We start from the raw sequence: 20,448 nt of genomic DNA, 5'->3' as shown, positions 1-20,448 counted from the left end.
TTAAATATAATTTAGACATTTTATATACAGTCATTCCATGTAAAGATCATAATGGTTTACAATAACGACATTCACAGGTATAAATCAGAGAATGGGGGATTACACAGGAAGTATTCATAAACAGACCTTAACATCTATCAATTGAATTCTCAAATACATATTAAAGATCAGGACATGAGACTTGAAGTATAAAATAATTTTCACATTCTATACATAATACAATCTCAATTTATCATGTATCAATTAGTATCTCTTGTCCTTATTTTATTTCTCTACATTCTGATGTTTTAAGTTAGGTTATATGCATTTTTAAATAACCAAGTCTTTAATTCACTTTTAAATCTGTCATCATACCTAGGATTTCAGGTAAGGAAATCCAAAGTTTTGGGCCCGCTATGGAGAAAACACAATCTCTTACATGCATTAGGTGTGTGCTCCGCATTGTTGGAATAATCAGTAGTCTTTTAGTTTGGGATCTTAGTGTTCTCTGCAGTGTGTATGGATGTAATATCACACTTATCATACCAGTGTTACTAGTGTGAATGATTTTGAATATTAGTATTAATACTTTAAAGCAGTTCTCAACCTTTTTTCTGTTGGGACACACCTGACAGATGGTTCTCACATGTGTGACACCCTGAACACATGACCATCATAGGGCGAAATGTAAAAGTACAGTCTGCATCCACAGGAACCCCCCTGACTCACAATTATGTATGTAAAGCAGATTTATTTTATTTTGTAATTTTTTATATACCGCGGCACGTTAACATCACCTCGGTTCACAATAAACAGTAAATCAGCAACAATTCCCCCTACAACTCATCTTACAAAAATATATATTCTGGTTCTAGAGTCATCTCAGTAACAGCAACACAAACTCCAACTACCAGGCTCAATAGCCCTACTTATGAAAAGACAGCAGTCTATCACTAATGCATGTCCTCTTGAGAAAATACAACAAATAAGACTGACACAGTAAAATACCTCACCTAGGTCACATACACAGAACAGACCTAACATACTCCCAGGATTTGCAGTAATGCACAAACTAATCCACACAGTTACACTTGTATTTTGGAATACACTCCAACAGTAACAACCCTACCTATGAAAAGGCAACACTACAAATATTAAATCAGGCCTTAAACACCAGAACACCTCCTAATAGGAAAACAGAACTAGGCAAGCAGCTATAGATCCCAACACAGAAATAACTGTATAACTATACTAATAAGCAGAATAAATGTTTCACAACTATGAACAGAAAGAAAGAAAGTGATTATGGCAATGAGAAACCTGTGCATGAGGAGAGAGCTAGCATGGGAGAGGGAAACTTGTGTTTGTGTGTGCATGAGAGAGAGAGACAGTTCGGGAAGGTGACTGTGTGTGAGAAACAGAAACTGGGGTGGTTATGTGTGAGAGTGAGTGCGTGTGTGAGAGAGAGACTGGTCGTGGGCACTAAGGAAGAGGACCATGAGTACAGATCTTCAGCCACTACTTCTTCTGGTGTGTGCTACGGGCCTGCATAGAAGAGTAGGAGAGCTGCTGGAGGGGGTTAGTAAAGGTGGCTTTTTAAGTTTATTTTTCTTGATTGCCATTTTAATTACTGAATATTTTGTGATGTCTGCTGTTTTGAAATATTTTATTGGTGTTTGAAGATTTTTAAATAATTTTTATGAGCTTTTAAATTGTTGGATATTATTCTCTCTCACACACACACACATACCAGTCACACTCATATACCAGTTTCTGTCTCACACACCAATCATCTCCTTACCGGTCAGTCACCGGTCTCTTTTACACACACACACACACACACCAGTCACCTTCCCAAACAGTCTCCCTCTCTCATGCACACACTCACACAGGCTTCTCACTCCCATGCTGCGTCTCACACCCCCCCATGCTTCTCACTTCTATGCTAGCTCTCTCCACATGCACAGGCTTCTCATTCCCATAATCACTTTCTCTCTCACACACTCCAGTCAACTCTCTGACCAGTCACTTCCATTGTCTCTCCTATATATACACACACATTGCCTCTCTGACCAGTTTCTCTCACTCACACACATGCTTTCTCTCACACAGGCTCTCAGTCACAGTTACACATGCACACTCACATACATTCTCTCACTTACAGACAGGCTGGCTGGCTGTCTCTCTCATTTCCTGCCCCTCCGAGCACAAATGCTAGCTGCAGCAGCCTCCTCTAGCCCCCGCAGGCCAAGAAAGAAGAATCCCATCTGCCACGGGAGGCTAATTCTGCTGTCTCCTGTGCCGATTTCTGGCTGCTTCTGATTTTGCTTCAAGCAGACACTACTTTTTCATGCAGCATGGCTCTTTCTTCTTCCCACGCACCCCACTGCGCATCACTTCCTGTTCCGGGCCAGAGTGTGGACAGGTGCGGGAAGAAGAAAAGGCCCAGCCGCAGTTGCCAGCCTCCACTAACACTGCTGCCGTTCCCATCCAGGTCTCTGAGTCCGCGCAGTAGGGGTCAGCGGGAGAGGGTCATCCTGGGAGACCTTTTCCACAGGGTGCACAGTGGGGGTTGGGCTCCTTCCGTTAGACCCAGCCGCTGAGCCTGACCTGTGTGCAGACATTTTAGGTTTGGTCCTCTTGACTGAGGCCCCTTCTCCACCCAGTGCACAGTGACAGGGGGTCTAAATAAGCTGACTATACCCCATAAGCCTTACATGGTTCCAGAGGAGTTTCTGCCATGTTCCTCCTGCAAAAAGGGGCATATAACTCTCCCCCCCCAGAAGAAAACAGGTGCTGCCACCCAGGCCTGGGGACCCCCCACCAAAAACACCACGGAACTCTGCCCCAGGAACGCTGGAGAGCCGCATGGGAGGTCGAAAAAGAAAAAACAAAATGGCCGCCATGGTAAAAATAGCTCCAGAGCCGGCAGTAAAAATGAGGCAGGGAGCCTAAAAACATTCTCCCCTCCTCTTCAAGGGTCTGCCTGGCTCTGCACCACTGGGCATACTGATTTACCCCAGGAGCCACGATGAACAGGGAACTTGGAGCTGTTTTTTTGTTTTTACACAAATACTTCAACTTCTAGTAACAGAAAAATATAAAGCCTAAGCTAAGAATAATTGGAAAAAAAAACCCTAAAGGGGCTACTTCCCTGTACCACAGGCACTGAGGGGGAGCCTTCGGGTCACTGAAGGAGCCAGTCCCCTGGCTATCAGGGACCTTGAACAACACGGGCTAACACCGCCAGGGGTAATCAAAAACCACCCCCCCCCCCCTTGTTTGCCCAGCTCTACTACCTGAGGGATGGCCCAGACACTGAACCTAGCACCTCAGAGAGCAAGAAAAATCTGTCTCACAGAGCTGCAGGTATACAGGACCACCATCTGCTGGAATCGGAGAAATACTGATGAGCTGCAGGTGGCACACTTGGAATACCAATGCCTCAAAGCTTTGCTCTGACTCCATCTGCTGGCGGGAGTGCATAACCCACTGGTCTGGACTGATCTGGGTATGTACAGGAACCTTCCAATTTGCCTCTATGATCCCAAAGCCTTTTAAAAAAAAATGTCCTCAGGTACAGTAACAGACTGATAGGTTACAGAACTCTGGGGTGAATACCATCTACTTCAAGTGATTTGCTATTTAGTTTCCTGTAGAATACCTTCCAGTTTCACAGTGATTTACTTCAATTCTTCCAAAATATCACCTTCAATGTATGGTAGCTCCCCGACATCCTATGCAGTTAACACCGAACCAAAGAATTTAGTGCTTCCTCTACTTCCTTATTCTCCATAAATACCCCTTTTAATGTATTTATATTCTACCTTTCATGACTGAGCAGCCACTTCAAATCAGATTACAATCAGGTACCACAGACATTTCCGTCCCCAGAGACCTTACCTGAGGCAATGAAATGACTTGTCCAATGTGTCAAGGAGCAGCATTAGGACTTTGAACCCTGTCTCCCCAGGTATGTGACCTGCTGATATTCCACTTTTACCCTTTCATCACATAATGGTCCAACTGACCCCCCTTGCAGGTTTTGTTTTTGATGTACTTATTTGACTCTGGCTAATTTCCCCTCAAATTCTCTCTTGGTTGACTTTGCTAACATTTTATATGCTATTTGTGAGTGCTTATGTTTTTTCCTGTTTTCCTCATTACTCAGGTTGAAGGCAATCCTCCTAAAATGTTGAGTTGCTTGTTTCCCACAAGTGAGCAGCACAAATTCTCAATTAAAAAATCATACATTATAGTTATTTCCAAGAATTAACATTTTATTTTACTTCAAATAAAATGACAGGCACTATTTGTTATAACCTCAGCTAGTTATTCAGGCAAGCTAAATTTGGCTTGTGGCTGTGAAGTGTTTTTTCCCCTGCTAAAAGCCATTGGTGAAAATTAGATACTTATAGGAAAATACATTAAAATCCATCAGGCAACAAATAAAATGGATTCTGAAAACAGAGTATGTTCACTCCAAAAATGGATTATAAAAGCTCAGGCTTGGTTCTCCCATTCATATCATCACACAATGGCTTAGTAATTGTTTAATGATATAATTAGCAAAGGTATTGAGCCTGAGCTCAAAATCCATTGTCAATAAGGGGGTAAAAACTGATTCCAACTGAAATAGAATCAGATATGAGCAGAAACACGAAATCAAAATGTTTTCAAAACATGAAGCTGAGCAATGTTGCAATGCTTTCAACACAGATATTTTTCATTACAGATATAATAAATGCTTTGTGATTTTCTTCCACTCAAACAGGAAACAGTCATACTTACAGAGGCCTGAACATTCTGTAGATTTTTAATAACGAATTCCACTTTCTTCTGAGTTGTGAGAGAGGCTAGTGCAGCACTGTGAGTTCGGCAGGCCAGTTTAGCATTATCATAGTTGTCCTTGATTGCACCAATTTTTAAGCATGAACTGCCAACCAAAGACCAGTTCACTCCGCAGATATTTTCTAGATGTTGATGTGAAAGACAAGTTAATTTAAAAAAAAACTACAAAAAAAATCAATTTAGCATCTAAAAATTATCATTTTCAACTGACTGCAAAAGTTTAATTGCCAGTTTTGATGCAGCACATAGCTAGTGCAAATGACTCATGTGAATATATTGAGGCTGTTAGCAAATCAAATGAGTCCACATAAAAACCACCATTGTTTTCTATATTCAAAGAGATTACTTTTAACTACCATTGCTTCTTAAACTACCATGGTTTCCACTAGCTATCAAACCCTACAAAATCAATAGGAGACAACTTTTTTGGGATATTTAGTTTCATTCCTCCACACATGAACTGCCACTGTGCTTTTTGAGTTAGTCAGGTGGGCTGTTAACCTGCTCACTGCTCAACTTCCAGTGTGCAGGGATATGACAAAATAACTACAAATACAAAATAGAATAATTGGATATAAACAACAGGAACAGATAATGGAGAAATTACTTACCTGATAATTTTGTTTTCCTTAGTGTAGACAGATGGACTCAGGACCAATGGGTATAGTGTACTCCTGAGAGCAGTTGGAGACTGATCAGATTTCAATCTGACGTCAGCCCTAGTAGATATACCCCTGTAGTATTCTCCTCGAAAAACATTGTGGATATATGTGTGACTGACTAATTTTAATAACTTGAATAACTTCATAATTTGGTTAGCTTGATTAATTTGAACTGGTTGAATTGGCTATAGCTGGAGACCGCCAGTGCCCTCAATCGGGAAAAGTCGACACCCGGTAGGATGGGTGTCCTAGGTGAAGGAAAGCATGGCTTACCCTTGAATCACTCTCTCCCAGGGATGTCCCCCGAGAATTCCATTAATACCGGCAGCCGTGGGTGGGATGCTGAGTCCATCTGTCTACACTAAAGAAAACGAAATTATCAGGTAAGTAATTTCTCCATTTCCTAGCATGTAGCAGATGGACTCACGACCAATGGGATGTATAAAAGCTACTCCCGAACCAGGTGGGAGGCTGCCCATGAACCACTTAGTACTGCCCTTGCAAATGCTGTGTCCTCCCGAGCCTGAACATCCAGGTGGTAAAACCTGGAGAAGGTGTGGATTGAGGACCATGTCGCTGCCTTGCAGATCTCGGCCGGTGACAGCATCTTGGTTTCCACCCAGGACACTGCCTGGGCTCTAGTAGAATGGGCCTTGACTTGTAGAGGCGGCAGCTTGCCTGCTTCTACGTAGGCCGCCTTGATGACTTCTTTAATCCAGCGGGCTATGGTTGCTCGCGAGGCCGCTTCCCCTTGCCTCTTCCCGCTGTGAAGGACGAATAGATGGTCTGTTTTTCGTACAGGTTCCAACATTTCCAGGTATCTGGATAGGAGTCTGCCAATGTTGAGGTGGCAAAGACTTCGAGCCTCTTCCGAATTCTAATGTTCATCTGGCTATGGTAGCGAGATGGAAGTGAGACACCACTTTGGGGAGGAACGAGGGAACCGTGCGAGGTGAGCCTGATAAACGGTTCACAGCAGGACAGCGATTGTAGCTTGGATATGCGATGGGCTGAACAAACTGTCAGCAGGAAGGCTGTCTTCAATGTTAATAGTTGGAGAGACAGGCTGCGTAGAGGTCTGAAGGAGGCTCCTGCTAAGAAATCTAGGATCAGGTTGAGGTTCCAAAGAGGTATCGGCCACTTTAGGAGTGGTCGGATGTGCTTGACTCCTTTCAGGAAGCGGGAAACATCCGGGTGAGAGGATATGCTATCGCTGTTGCTCTTGTTTCCGTAGCATGACAATGCGGCCACCTGTACCTTGATGGAGTTGAGGGACAATCCCTTTTGTAGGCCGCTCTGTAGGAATTCCAAGATCGCAGGAATTTTGACTGAGCGTGGTATGATGTCGTAGTCCTCGCACCAGGCTTTGAATACGCTCCAAATCCTAATGTATGTTAGAGATGTGGAGAACTTGCGTGCTCGGAGTAGTGTGTCAATTACAGCTCCCGAGTATCCGCTCTTCCTCAGGAGAGTCCTCTCAATGGCCAGACCATAAGAGAGAATAGAGCTGGATCCTTGTGGAGGATCGGCCCTTGTTGGAGCAGGTCTCTGTGTGGAGGTAGTGGCAGGGGGGTCCCTGTCAGTAGTCTTCGCATGTTTGCGTACCACAGTCTTCTTGGACAGACCAGGGCCACCAGAAGAACTGGTCCCCTATGTTCTATCTTGTGAATGATTGCGCCCAATAGAGGCCACGGCGGGAAGGCGTATAACAGAGTCTCCTGTGGCCAGATCTGTACCAGGGTATCGATTCCCTGGGACTGAGGTTCCTGCCTGCGGCTGAAGAAACTGGGTACTTGGGTGTTGGACCGGTTTGCCAGAATGTCCATGGTTGGTGTTCCCCAACTGTTCACTATCAGTTGGAACGCTGCGGGCGACAGCTTCCATTCTCCTGGGTCTAGACTTTCTCTGCTGAGATAATCTGCCGTGATGTTGTCTTTCCCGGCGATGTGGACGGCCGAGATCTCCTGGAGATTTGCTTCCACCCACGACATTAGGAGGTCTATTTCCAGAGAAACCTGTTGGCTTCTGATTCCTCCCTTACGGTTGATTTAGGCCACTGTTGTGGCATTGTCCGACATTACTCTGACCACTTTGTCTTGGAGTCTGTGACCGAACCGTAGGCAGGCTAATCTGACTGCCTGGGCTTCTAGGCGATTGATGTTCATACCGACTCTTCTGTGTTCCACTGCCCTTGGGCAGTTAGCTCTTCGTACTGTGCTCCCCATCTTCATAGACTGGCATCTGTGGTGAGCAGGATCCAGGTTGGTGAGGATAGTCTTGTTCCCTGGCTTAAGTAGCCGTCTTGTAGCCACCATCGTAGTTGGGTCCGAACTCTGCCCAGGAGCTGTAGACGTACGGTGTAGTTCTGGGGCAGTGGATTCCCAATGAGCGCTGTAGGGGTCTCATGTGAGCTCGTGCCCATGGCACTACTTCCAGTGTGGATGCCATGAGACCGAGGACTTGTAGGTAATCTCATGCTGTGGGGTGAGGTTCATTCAGCAGGGTTTGAAACTGGTTCAGTTTTGATCTCCTTGTCTGTGTCAGGATGACCTTGTCTTGTCTGGTGTCGAATCAGACTCCTAAGTATTCTAGAGACTGGGTGGGCTGCAGACAGCTCTTGTTTGTGTTGACCACCCCTCCGAGGCTCTCCAGTAGAGTTTTGACTGTTGATTGCCTGGTGACTTTCCTCTGGGGATTTCACCCTGGTCAGCCAATTGTCTAGGTAAGGGTGCACGAGGATTCCTTCCTTCCTTCCTCACCACTATGATCCTGGTGAACGTCCGGGGTGCTTGGGCTAACCCGAAGGGTAGTGCCTGGAACTGGTAGTGACGGTCCAGGATTTAAGCATAGAAAGCGCTTATGTTCTTGATGGATCGGAATGTGTAGGTAGGCTTCAGACAGATTCAGGGATGTGAGAAACTCTCCCGGTTGTATCGTCCTTATTACAAAGCAGAGGGTTTCCATGCAGAAGCAGGGGATCTTCAGGTGACGGTTGACCAACTTCAGGTCCAGGATGGATCTGAACGTTCCATCTTTCTTGGGGATGATAAAATAAATGGATTAATGCCCAGTATTTATTTGTTGTGGAGGCACTGGGGTTATGGCTGCTAGGGCTAGTAATCTGGTCAGTGAAGCTTCCACTGCCACCCTCTTGGAGGGGTCGTGGCAGGGGGATTCCACAAACTTGTCCGGAGGGATTCTGAGGAAATCCAGGTAGTACCCCTCTTGACCGAAGTTCTCGACCCATCTTTGGTAGAATAGGGCAAGTCTGCCCCCTATGGCTTCTTCCTTTGGACAGGTCAGCTGATTCTCATTGTGGGGTGCGGCTGGGGCCTGGTCACGAGCTGGTTCCCCTTTTGTTGTACTTGTTCCGAAAGGACTGGTTCCTGCCTGTAGGACGAGACGCTTGATAAGTGTTTCTGTATGGGTTGAAGCGCTGTGAACCTCTGCCCCTGGAAGATCGGGAGAAGGGTCACTGGTTTCTCTTATTCCTGTCCTCCGGTAGCCGCAGCAATGGGGACTCGCCCTATTTGTTAGCAAGTTTCTCTAGTTCGCTTCCAAACAGGAGGGATCCCTTGAAGGGCATCCTTGTGAGTCTCGTTTTGGAAGATGCATCGGCCAACCAGCTTCGGAGCCAGAGTTGCCTCCTGGCTGCCACGGCTGATGATACTCTAGCTGCGGTGCGCACCAGATCAGAAGCAGTGTCCACGAGGAATGATACCACTGGTTCCATGGCTTCCCCAGGAGTGTTGCTCCTGGTCTGTGATAGGCAGGCACGTGTCACCACAGCGCAGCAGGCCGCTATCTGTAGAGACATAGCGGCAACGTCAAATGACTGAGGATGGATTCCAGACATCTGTCTTGAGCATCTTTGAGTGCTGCACTCCCTCCACTGGGATGTGTAGTGCTCTTCGAGACTGCGCAGACCATGGCATCCACTTTTGGGCATGTCAGAAGGATTTTGGCCAACGCGTCCAGAGGGTACATGGCTGCCAGAGCCTGTCCCCCTTTGAATGTAGACTATGGTACAACCCATTCCAGGTCGATTAGCTGTTGAAGGGCTTGTAAAAGAGGGAAATGGCGGGAGGTCTGAATGAGTCCCTCTAGCAGGGGGTTCGTCACTTGTGCCCGGGATAGCAAGCTCCTTCAGGCTGTGGGTGACCAGGTCTGGAAGCTCGTACTTGGTGAAGAAGCGCCTCATGGTCCGGTGAGGCTCTGTCCCCGGAGGGAGTTCCCCCTCCTCCAGGGGCTCTGATTTCTCCTCTGAGTTGTCCGTGTCCCCGTAAGTGGGGCTTCTGGGCAGTGGATTCACATCTCTGGGCCTAGAGGGGCCCAGGGCGTAAAGGTCCTCTGGTGGAGGCTGTGGCTGTGTTATCGGGGGCTCCGTCTGCATGTGAACGAAGGTGTGCAGGCCTTTGAATAATTCCACCCAGGAGATAGACGCTGAGTCTAAGCTAGGAGACACTGCGTCCCTGGGGGGGGTCCTGTTTGAGGGGGGGGGGTCCCGCTGAGGTTCGCTAGGTCCGGGGTACTTGTTGAGGAGCTAGAATGACTGGGGCTGGCCCTGGGCTGGATCCCCCAGGGCCTCCTCGTACTGGACACACAGGGCATTGGCCTTTTCGTGTTGTGCGGCTCTGATGTGGCATGCTGGGCAGAGGCCATGAGCCTTAAGCTCCTTTTCCGGTGGTGCCATGGATATAGGCGCGTAAAATCTTATGTGCTCTGGAGTGTCGAAGATGTGCACGTAGATTAGGTGTGCGCTCAGGATGTGCGAGCTGGTATGTGCACAAGTCGCAGATATGCGCCCGGCACAGTAAGCACGTGTTAGGCGCGTAACTTGTGCACACAGTACTTGAGCGTGCGATGTTGTGCGCACGGACCGAGACGGCGGACAGGGCGGCGAACAGGGCCAAAATAGCGACAGCAACCACGCGGACAATATGGCGACCACCTCGGAGGGTCTCCACGTGGGAGGACCCTTGGATCTAACCGGGGCCTAGCCCTGCTAGGGCGGATCAACCCAGTGCCCTGGTCCCGGCCGGCAACCTGTGCGACTCCTCGAGCTTCGGCGATCAGAGTCTTTAAAGACGATTTCTACCTTACCTTGTCTCGACACTTCCCGGTTTCGTTCAGGGTGGTCCCCGGCTGCGGGGAGGCGAGGGGAAATACCTTCACCGCCGCGCTCAAGGTTGCACCCGCTGCCTCTCAGCCGAGCCCGAAATTGGGGGCTAGGTCCCCGCCGAGGGTCGGCCGCCGGACTGAAGCTCACCTCCGAGGGATTGCGGAAATCACCTCGGGAATTCTCAACTGGTGGAGGGACCCAAGGGTGTCACCGCAGGAGAGCGGGGCTCATCTGTAGAGGTAAGATTTCTTCTTATTTTGGGTTTTCTCTGGTAAATTTACTCTAACCATGTAAACCGAGGTGATGTTTCGACTAACATCAGTATAGAAGACTCTTTAAATAAATAAATAGATAAATAAAGCTGTGAGAGCATGTAGGTAGTCCCTAACTGCTATGGAGATGGAAAATACTGAAGAGCTGCACTTCCTGCAGGGGTATATGTACTAGGGCTGACGTCAGATTGAAATCTGATCCGTCTCCAACTGCTATCAGGAGTACACTATACCCATTGGTCCCGAGTCCCTCTGCTACACGCTAGGAAATACACTCTTACTTCCGATTACACTAATAAGGACAGTAATAGAATGTGTCTCAGTTTCTATTCAAATTCATAAAAAAATATACCTGCAAAGCTTAATATAAATTTAGACATTAAGAAAATTCAGTAGCAGAATTTCTTCTTGTCCATGGAAACCAGTAAAACTAGAACATATCACGGAGGGTCAACAACTGAACACTAAGGTGCATATATATATATATATATACATATATATATATATATATGTATATATATATATATATACATATATATATATATACACACACTAAACCAATAAGCCTGATACTTTGGGTGTAACTCAAACATTGCTCTCTTCAATGGCAAGTTATTACGGGTATTGGATTCAAAACAGCAACCAACGAGGGCCCTGCCTTTTACAGTCTGGGAAACTGAAAGCATATGATGTGCGCCCCTGATACAGCCTTTGAACAAAACATAACGTTATCTAGGAATAAGCACCGCTGCTGCCGGCACTTCTGACAAATGAGGGAAGTTGCTTGCTTAATTCTATTATATCTTGCATTCTAAAATATCTAAAAGTTTAAAAAGGTTTGAACTGGATTGAAGTGGGACCAATGATTAAATATGACCTGGGCATTTTGTGCTAGAAATTATTCTGCACATACAGGCGTTATGAAGGTCCTCTTTTGCAGCTATTTTCCTAATGTTTTTGTGCTCTATGATATTGCCAGATTCTAAAATAGGCTACTATACATGTAAAGAATCTGCATACCAGATAACGCGATGCACTCCTGATTCCTTGTCTCCCATTGACAGTTCTGATCCATTGCACAGCTTTTACAGCTAGTTTTCTTGTTACAATAACCACCTGGATTATCCTTCGGACAACTGTTGTAGACTGATATTGGAGCCTAAAATATGTTATGGTCAACTTTTATAACAATCATCATAGTAAACAACAAAAGTTCAAAACAGATTAATTGGATTTATGCTCGCAATATAAACAGTCAAAATATAGAGGAAAAACAACTGATTCAAACAAGTTTATATGCAAAGCTTTATTAAAAGGACTTTTCCTCTTCCTATGCCAATAGGCAAAAACCTTGCATTTAATAAGGCTCTAACAGCTCTATTCACAAAGGTGCATTATTGGTTCACACTGAAAATACACAGCTCCCAATATTTCTAATGGGGCCTACTCACTGACGACACATTTTCCACATTAACATGGTAATGCACCTGTGCGAATAGGTCTGCTATTTTGAAATGTTTAACCTGCAGAATTATAGCATCTATACTAATAAACGAAGCTTGACAGACGTGCCGCAAATGCGCAGTAGAGAGCAGCTCTACTGCGCATGCGCGCACATCGGCCAGAGCTCAGTGTGTCAGGAAAAAAAATGGCGCCTGCTCCTTAGGAGCAGGACCGGCAGCGGCAGCGAGCAGGACCGGCGGCGGTGGCGACGACGAGCGATGTAGCCAGCCGCGGCGGCGACGCACCGCGCGCGAGAGGCAGGGAGGAGCAATAGTGGGCGGCGACGCGGCGCGTACGAGAGAGAAGGGCAGGGAGGAGCAGTAGCGGCGGCAGCGTGCGAGAGGCCAGGGAGGAGGCAGTAACGGGCGGCGGCGCGCGCGCGGGACAAAAAACCCCTGTCTGGCCGGTTGTGGATGAGCTGGGAGAGAGTGAGCTGAAGGGGAGGTGGGAGAGAGTGAGATGGGAGAGGTGGGAGGGGGAGAGGAGTGAGGTGGGGTAGGGGAGGGGGAGAGAGTGAGGTGGGAGGGGAGGGGGAGATAGTGAGGTGGGTGAATTGTGGGAGGGCGGAGAGAGAGGTTGGGGGGAGGGCGGAGCTAGAAGAGAGGGGGTTGGAGGAGGGTGAGAGCGAGGAGGTGGCGGGAGGAGAGAGAGAGGGAGGCTATGTGGGTGAGGTTCGAGAGAGAGAGTCGGTGGGGGGGAGGGAGTGGAAAGGAAATGGACCAAAAAAAAAATTTTAATGTAGCCCGTTGTTACGGGCTTAACGGCTTGTTCTTATATAAAACATCCTGATCACTTACATCTGTTCTTGTATAAACTAACATATTGAAACAAATATGATATAGTAAAGTATTTGGTCATAAACAGCTATAAGTATGCAGTTTCACATAGTGTCATGGATTCTTTTAATGTTTCCTTTTCCTCAGCCTTTTATTTTTCATTCTACTCTTAAACACCCCAACAGCTGCTGATGCTCAGTCCTTCTAAAACATTTGTATGTGCTACAAAAAAATAAAAATCCAGAAAATATTTCCAAGTGATTATTATGGGATGAATGATTAAAACTGAGTATTTTTATCTTTGAATAGAGCTGTGGAAAACTGCGTTCTCTCTATCAATAGAGATGAAAAGATAAAGAAGCGGGATCCAGGGAGATCCAGGAACTGCAATGTGCTAGAGAGAAAAAAAAACTCTGTACACTGGAAAAACAATGTAGGTGTGTCCAGAATCAGCTTTGCAGCATTACAATCAATTACCATGACAAATTAGAGCAGAAAAAATTATGCAAAATGACTTATCTAAATGGGTTCTCTGATAGAGCAACGAGGAATACACAAGTCATATAATTACATCTTGTTCTGATTTGCAGAATGGTTCTGGAGCTTTCTAGGATAGCTTTGCTGCATATGTGCTGGGTTCCTGATTCTCACCAGACCAACAGCCTCTCAGTTCATTAATAAGCTAATACAAGGAAAAGATGCAGAAACAACTCCCAGAGAGGCAGACAGGGTGTATGGTTCCTTGTTCTGCTCTCATCATATAACAGTCCTTTACAGATCAGGAATTTCACTTTCTCTGATTACGAGTACCTCCTGTGAAGCCAGACCAAGGTGATGTTCATTCTTGTCAAAGTATGTACAAAATTAACTCATATGGAGACATTACCTCTCCATGTGACTCTCAAGCTAAGTGTTGCCTTCAAAAAAACATAGCAATTGTCAATAGACTAGCCTAAATATTTTTGTGGAAAAAATGCCAACTTTGTCTTTTATACATATCTATTTTGCAACAAGAAGTAGTAGGATCATATTATATCACTTTAAACATGCAGGCTTATAAGGGCCACACTGGATGTAGGGTTGCACCATATTCCTTATTTCTGAGTGATCAGATTTGGAGAACATTTCAGACTATGGGTTTATTAAATGGCATCTACCAAAAAGTGGAAGGTGGAGGGGGGAGGGGAAATGCTTATTTTGGCAAAATTTGAGCTATGAGGAACCCAGTTCTCTGGTTGCCTTTTACCAAGTGTGGGAAACAGATGTGTTTCCCCAGGCTGGAGGCATAACGCCAAACAGATTCCAGCCTTTTCCAATGCAGATAAAACTTTTTTCAAGTTACAGTACTTCAACACAATAGAATGGCTGCCTAACTCTGCAGTACAGTTCCCACTCTCTGGGCTTTGGGGCAGCACAGATTTACAGGAGCTGCCTCTCCTGGAGATACTGGGGCCTCCTAAACCCAGCTGGGCTTACACTCAAACTCCTCAGCTGGACCCGCCCTCAGGCTTCTCCCTGCTCCAACAGGGTAAAGCCCACAGAGCTCTCTCCCTCAGATTTTGATTAGGATTTAAAGTGAATCAGACCTCTAGTCTAGTCCTGCCCATACAACAAGGGGGGAAAAAGGGGTCACTCCATTACAACCCCACCCCAGCTAGACTCACTGGTCTGAGCATCACTAACTCCCCCTGGATCCATCCAGGGAAGTATCACACACCCCACTCCCGTTCATTTAGCCTCCCATCAGCTAGGCTTGGGGTCAGGAATCTAGGGTCAGACTCACTTCCACACAGTAGGGTTACTTCAGACAACACTGTTAATACTACCCACTGTGGCTCTCGCCAAGTGTATGCCCACAGTCCTTTATTTGAGCCCATCTGTAGCTCCAGATTAAATTTCCACCCTAGTGGGACTCCTTGGACTGGCTGTGGGACTTGCAGTGCACACTCTTCAGTCCTATCTGTGTTGACTTGTGCCTCCTCTGTCTGTCTCTACCAGCACCTTCTGGCAACCATCGCGGCTCTTGCTGACTCCTGGTCACTGCCATCCATTAGTTCCTCTGTGCTCCCTTTTGCTAGGAGACTCTCCCTGCCTCTGCAGCCTCTTCATTTGGTCCCCTGGCAGCACCTCTCTCTCAGGCTCAACACTGCCTCTCGAAGGCCATCAAGTAGAGCCCCCTTCGACTGTCTGTGTGGCCCTCTCCCAGGCTCTTTTCAATGTTTGCACATCCTACAGGGCCTTCCTTGGGACCTCCTGTAGCACCAACCTCAGGATTCCCTGCAACTTCCCTCAGGATTCTTCCTGCTCCATTTTTGGCTCTTTGGGAGACCTCTCTCAGGTAATAAAGTCATTGTAGGACCTGCATGGGCTTCAGCCCCATTGATGTTTTCCACTCCCTCTGGAGTGGTATTCTCTTTGAAGGGTCAAGTGCCGGTCATATAACTCCAAAGGTTGCTGTGCTCTTTCAGCTCCCAGGAGCTCTACAGCTTTGGCTTCATTTTAGGCATGCTGGCAGATTTTTTCAGTTCACTCACTACCATACTGTTCTCTCTAGTGGTGACTTGCCTTATCTCCACCTCCAATTGGGTCATCTTTGCAGCAATCTCTTATTCAGTGACCAGCTGCTGCCATTTAATTAATTAATTTATTTATTTATTTAAGAGTTTTTTATATACCGGGGCACATTAAAAACATCACCCCGGTTCACAGTGTAACGTAACGTAGCAACGGGCTTTACAATAATTTAGAGTAGATAAACATAGGTAATGTAGCAACAGGCTTTACAATAATTTAGAGTAGATAAACATAGGTAAACATTATTTAGATTTACAGCTATTCACAAGGTGTCAGGTCTTTAACTATTCACAAAGGTGTCAGGTATATGGTATTGGAGAGGAGAGGGAGGATGGGGGTGTTGGGGTGGGAGGAGGAGGAGGAGAGTGGGAGGGGGGGTACAGTGATGTGGGGGGGAAGGGGGGGTAATGGTTGTTAAGTTAAGGGGGGCCCCACTGATCTGGCTGGCCTTTCAATTTCAGGTTCTCTCTATCCACCGAGACCTGATGAGGAACTCCCATTACACAGAACATGGCTACTCAAGCACAATGGCTTCTCTTTCTTCTTCTACCTGCATTGAAGTACACCCACTGGATCCAGATTAGGTTGTCAGTATTACTGCCCCAGGCCTTTAAGCTCTCTGGCTCCTGCATTTGCTAGCAGTTTCACTCTGGGCCATGCCCTGTTCCAGCCACAGCACACAACTACTTTTTTTTTTCTTCTTTCTTGAAAAGCTAAAAAAAACAAAAACCCTGCCTCACAGAACTGTTATATCCAGTAGAGTCAGTACCGAACTCCAGACAGGGTTTCTCCCCTTAGTCTGCAAAGAAAAACCTTCACTGACCATAGGCCCCACAGAGTAGTTTAAAGGCAGTTTTCATTTGTTTTTTTCTGTGTTCCTCTATGAGCCCACAAGCCTCTATCTTCCAGTGCTATTGTACACAGTTTAAGAGCAAAGCTCTCCTTCATTGTGCTCCCTGAACCACACCCCTTTGCCTCCAACGTCTTTGGCAGGCCTCACAACCCTCCCTTAGAAACTTGGGGGTTTTGCTCTGTGCCCAGCATTGAAAAAAAATCCTTTTGAAACCATATGTGGGAAACAGACGTCTCCAAGGCTGAAGGCACAAAGCCACAGAAATTCCAGCCTTTTCTAATGCAGATTAAAACTATTCAATTTACAGCACTTCAACACAATAGAATGACTGCCTATCTTTGCAGTACACTTCCCATTGCCTAGCCCCTTTGGGTCAGCACATTTACAGGAACTGCCTCTTCTGGAAACGTAGGGCCTCCTGAGCCCAGCTAGGCTTACACTCTTATGCTCCTCAGCTAGTCCCACCCTCAGGATTCTCCCTGCCCTAGAAGGTTCCCACCCACAGAGCTCACTCCCTCTGTGGAAATTAGGTTGGTATTTAAGGTGGACCAGGCCTCTAGACTGGTCATGCACATACGAGGGGGGAAATGGGTCATTCCATTACACCAAAGTTTTGGCCACCAGGAATATCAGAAGAGACAGCATCTGCTGCTAGCGTACTTTATGATCTCTACTGGAGCAACTTAAATTGTTTATATACCATCTTTCATCAAATTAAGGCAGTTGACAAAATTAAAAACAGAAAACTACAAACAAAATAGCACAAAAAACAAATAGAAAAATATCATAAGATATCATAAAACAAATATAAACAATCAATTACAAATAAATACCCTATCAAAGCAAGTTTATTTACCATAAATGGTGTTTTCAGTAGATAGCAGGATAAATTAGCAATGACATATGGGTGACATCATCCAGCAATACCAAACAAACTCATCTCTCCTAGCTAGTAAAGCTTTATTTTATTTATTTTATTTGTATTTATTATTTTTATATACCGACATTTGATCTCAATTGAGATATCACACCGGTTTACATTCAGGTACTGTAGGTATTGCTCTATCCCCAGAGGGCTTACAATCTAAGTTTTTTGTACCTGAGGCAATGGAGGGTAAAGTGACTTGCCCAAGGTCACAAGGAGTGACAGCAGGACTCGAACCCTGGTCTCCTGGCTCATAGTCCACTGCTCTAACCACTAGACTATTCCTCCTCCCGCTGTTCTGAGCATGAACAGGAACTCCCACATGGGTTTGCCTCATGAGCCTCCTCAGTCAACATCAGAGCTAATCCTAGCCAGGTACTCTACTCTTCAGGGAAGTGGACAGGTATTTAGCATGACTAATGCTTTGTATCTAGAGAAAACACCATTTACAGTAAGCAAACCTGCTTTCTCCATTGATAAGCAGGTTGAAATAGCTATGACATATGGGTAGTTCTAAGCAGAGGGTTGTAGCACAGAACCTACTGAATAAGCAACCTAGACTCCATTGTGAAGAGTAGACTACTGTGAGAGCAAGTTATGAAAAATTGCTTATCCAAATTTACTTCAGTCCTTGAGATATTGTCTAGACAGTAGGAGGATGTAAAAGTGTGTACTAATGATCACATTGCACCTTTGCAGATGTTTTCAAAAGGCACCTCTTGGGAGTAAGCGATGGATGAGGCCATTGATCTAATTTGGTGAGATTTGACAGAGTCTGCTTTGTTGGCCTGCGACTATGTAGCAGTGCTAAATATAATTCGCTACTCAGTTCAACAAGGTGTGCTTAATGACTGCTATGCCAAATGAATAAGGATCATAAGATGCGAAAAGCTGAGAAGTCTGGTTATGCAGTTGAGTGCTTCTCTTATAATAGGCTAAGGCTCTTTTGCAATCCAAAGTATGAAGGTTCTTCGCATCTTCATGCCCATTTGGCCTGGGAAAGAAGGGAGGCAGAGCAATGGATTAATATGGAAAGCAGAGAATCTTTGGAAGAAACAGTGAGTTGTAGCACCACCATATTATGGAAGAATTGCAATATGGTGGATAGTGAACCAGCACTTGGTGTTTGCTGATTCTTCAAGCAGAAGTTACAAGAAACACTACTTTCCATATCAATAATTTAGATGAGAAGATTCAAATGATTCGAAAGGTAGTTTCATGAACTGAGAGAGAATGATGTTCAGGTCCCATGGAATTGAAGGTTTCTGCACTGGAGGTTTAACCTGCCATAAGTCTTTCAGAAATGTTGACACCAACAGGTGAGTTCAGATTGGTTTATCAATCATAACATGGTAGGTCGCTATGGCACTGAGATGTATCCTTACAAAAGATGTAGCAAGGCCAGAGAGTGAGTCAGTCAGTAATTGCTTGGATTCATAAGAAAATGGGTCCAAGGCATTTTGTTAATACCATATGGAAAATCTTTTCCATTTGAAATCTTAGGCTCTTCTGATTGCTTTCTAGGCAAAAATATTTCCTCAATCTTTCTTGATAAATACTAGTCTAACACTGCATGTTGAAACTCCATCAAGTAGAGGGCTGGGAGGTTCGGATGAAACAGAGTTCCTTCATCTTGAATTAACAGTGCAGGGTCTACTCTCAGAAAAATGGGACATAGGAACTAATACCCATTGCTGAAGAGATTCCATTTTCAGATGGAGTTGTGCTATGTGAGGGAGATATGGACTGAGTTGAACAATGAGGAAGCGATGGCAGCCAGGAGAAATGCAACTGGTATCCACAATCTGGAAGACCCAGGGGCCCTTTGTTATCTGATGCCACTCCTCCAGGAAGGTCTGGATTCTTCCCCTCACTGGAATGTGTACTGATAAAGGTTGAAGGGGATTAAAAACTAAGCCCAGGCTTTGGCTATGCAGACTGTGCCACCTTAGGTTGCCAGCATTCACAGTGACAAGGTCTAAGTGGAAGTTGCTGCTGTTGCTGAGCCAGAAAAGATAGGAGTCAGTAACTTTGAAAAAGGTGGAATATGTGCCTATGAAAGTACAGCCTCTTATAAAAGTAGAAAGAGCACCTCGAAGTAGAAGGTTGCTTGGGCCCCTTTTGAGAAGGATTAGACCTCCACATTCTGTTCTTTGAGCTGAGTTTTTCCTCCAAAAGATTGCTCCCCAAGACTAGGCACAATCACCAATTTTTTTTTTTGTAATCACGAATATTTCTGGTTTTTAACCAGGCCACACATCAAGCTCCTATGGAGGCAGATGTGGTGCATGATACTGCATCAAATGATTCATAAACTGAACAAGATGTTGTATATCCTCTACTGTGTTTAGAAGAGGATGAGGAAGATAATTTCCACCTTCACTAGGTTGAAGGAAAGGTTTACGTTTTTGCATACATTTATACAGATATAAGACTGATTAACAGCAAGACAAGCAGTTAGCACTAAGCTCTGAAATACTTTCGTTCCAGAACTGTCAAGAATCCTGGGAGATGAATTTGATTAAATTTGAGTTTTCAGTGCGGACTCTATGACAGTAGACAAATGAGGCAACAGAACAGTCAAAAACAAGGTGATTTTGCAACTCTATACTTATGATATAATTTCCTTGCTGCGGGAGCACAGGTAACAGAATTTTCTAACATTATTTGTAACTGAAAGTCACTGGTTCAGGAGTATCCAGATTTTGAAAAAGAAAGACTTCCACTTGTGGGTCTCTCTCTTTTTGGACAGTCAATTTGTGGTTTCCAATTTCTCTATAAACTTAGAATAAGTGAGATCTTCTAGAGGATAGGTATGCTCTGAGGGATCTGGAAGCAGATTAGAAGGTATTCCTGTTGAACCTTCCTTAGAACCCAAGGATGTGGGAAAACTAATCCAAGACCCCAATTATGAGGATGGTGATTCAGGGG

The 20,448-nt window shown here is 45.3% G+C and overlaps 1 protein-coding gene across 3 annotated transcripts in view; it reads right to left on the bottom strand.

Moving 5' to 3' along the window:
- Positions 1-20,448, bottom strand: part of ATRN (attractin) — a 504,108-nt gene that overhangs the window by 248,923 nt on the left and 234,737 nt on the right. For all 3 annotated transcript variants that reach the window (XM_029594059.1, XM_029594068.1, XM_029594051.1), the window contains exons 14-15: positions 11,907-12,045; positions 4,771-4,952 (exon numbers count right to left, since the gene is read on the bottom strand). In XM_029594059.1, the coding sequence (XP_029449919.1) occupies positions 4,771-4,952; positions 11,907-12,045 (321 nt within the window). The remainder of the gene's footprint in view (positions 1-4,770; positions 4,953-11,906; positions 12,046-20,448) is intronic.

The sequence above is a fragment of the Rhinatrema bivittatum genome, chromosome 1, assembly GCF_901001135.1.
Source record: "Rhinatrema bivittatum chromosome 1, aRhiBiv1.1, whole genome shotgun sequence".
In the NCBI taxonomy this organism is placed as follows: domain Eukaryota; kingdom Metazoa; phylum Chordata; class Amphibia; order Gymnophiona; family Rhinatrematidae; genus Rhinatrema; species Rhinatrema bivittatum.
This window is presented reverse-complemented; position numbering and strand designations above follow the sequence as displayed.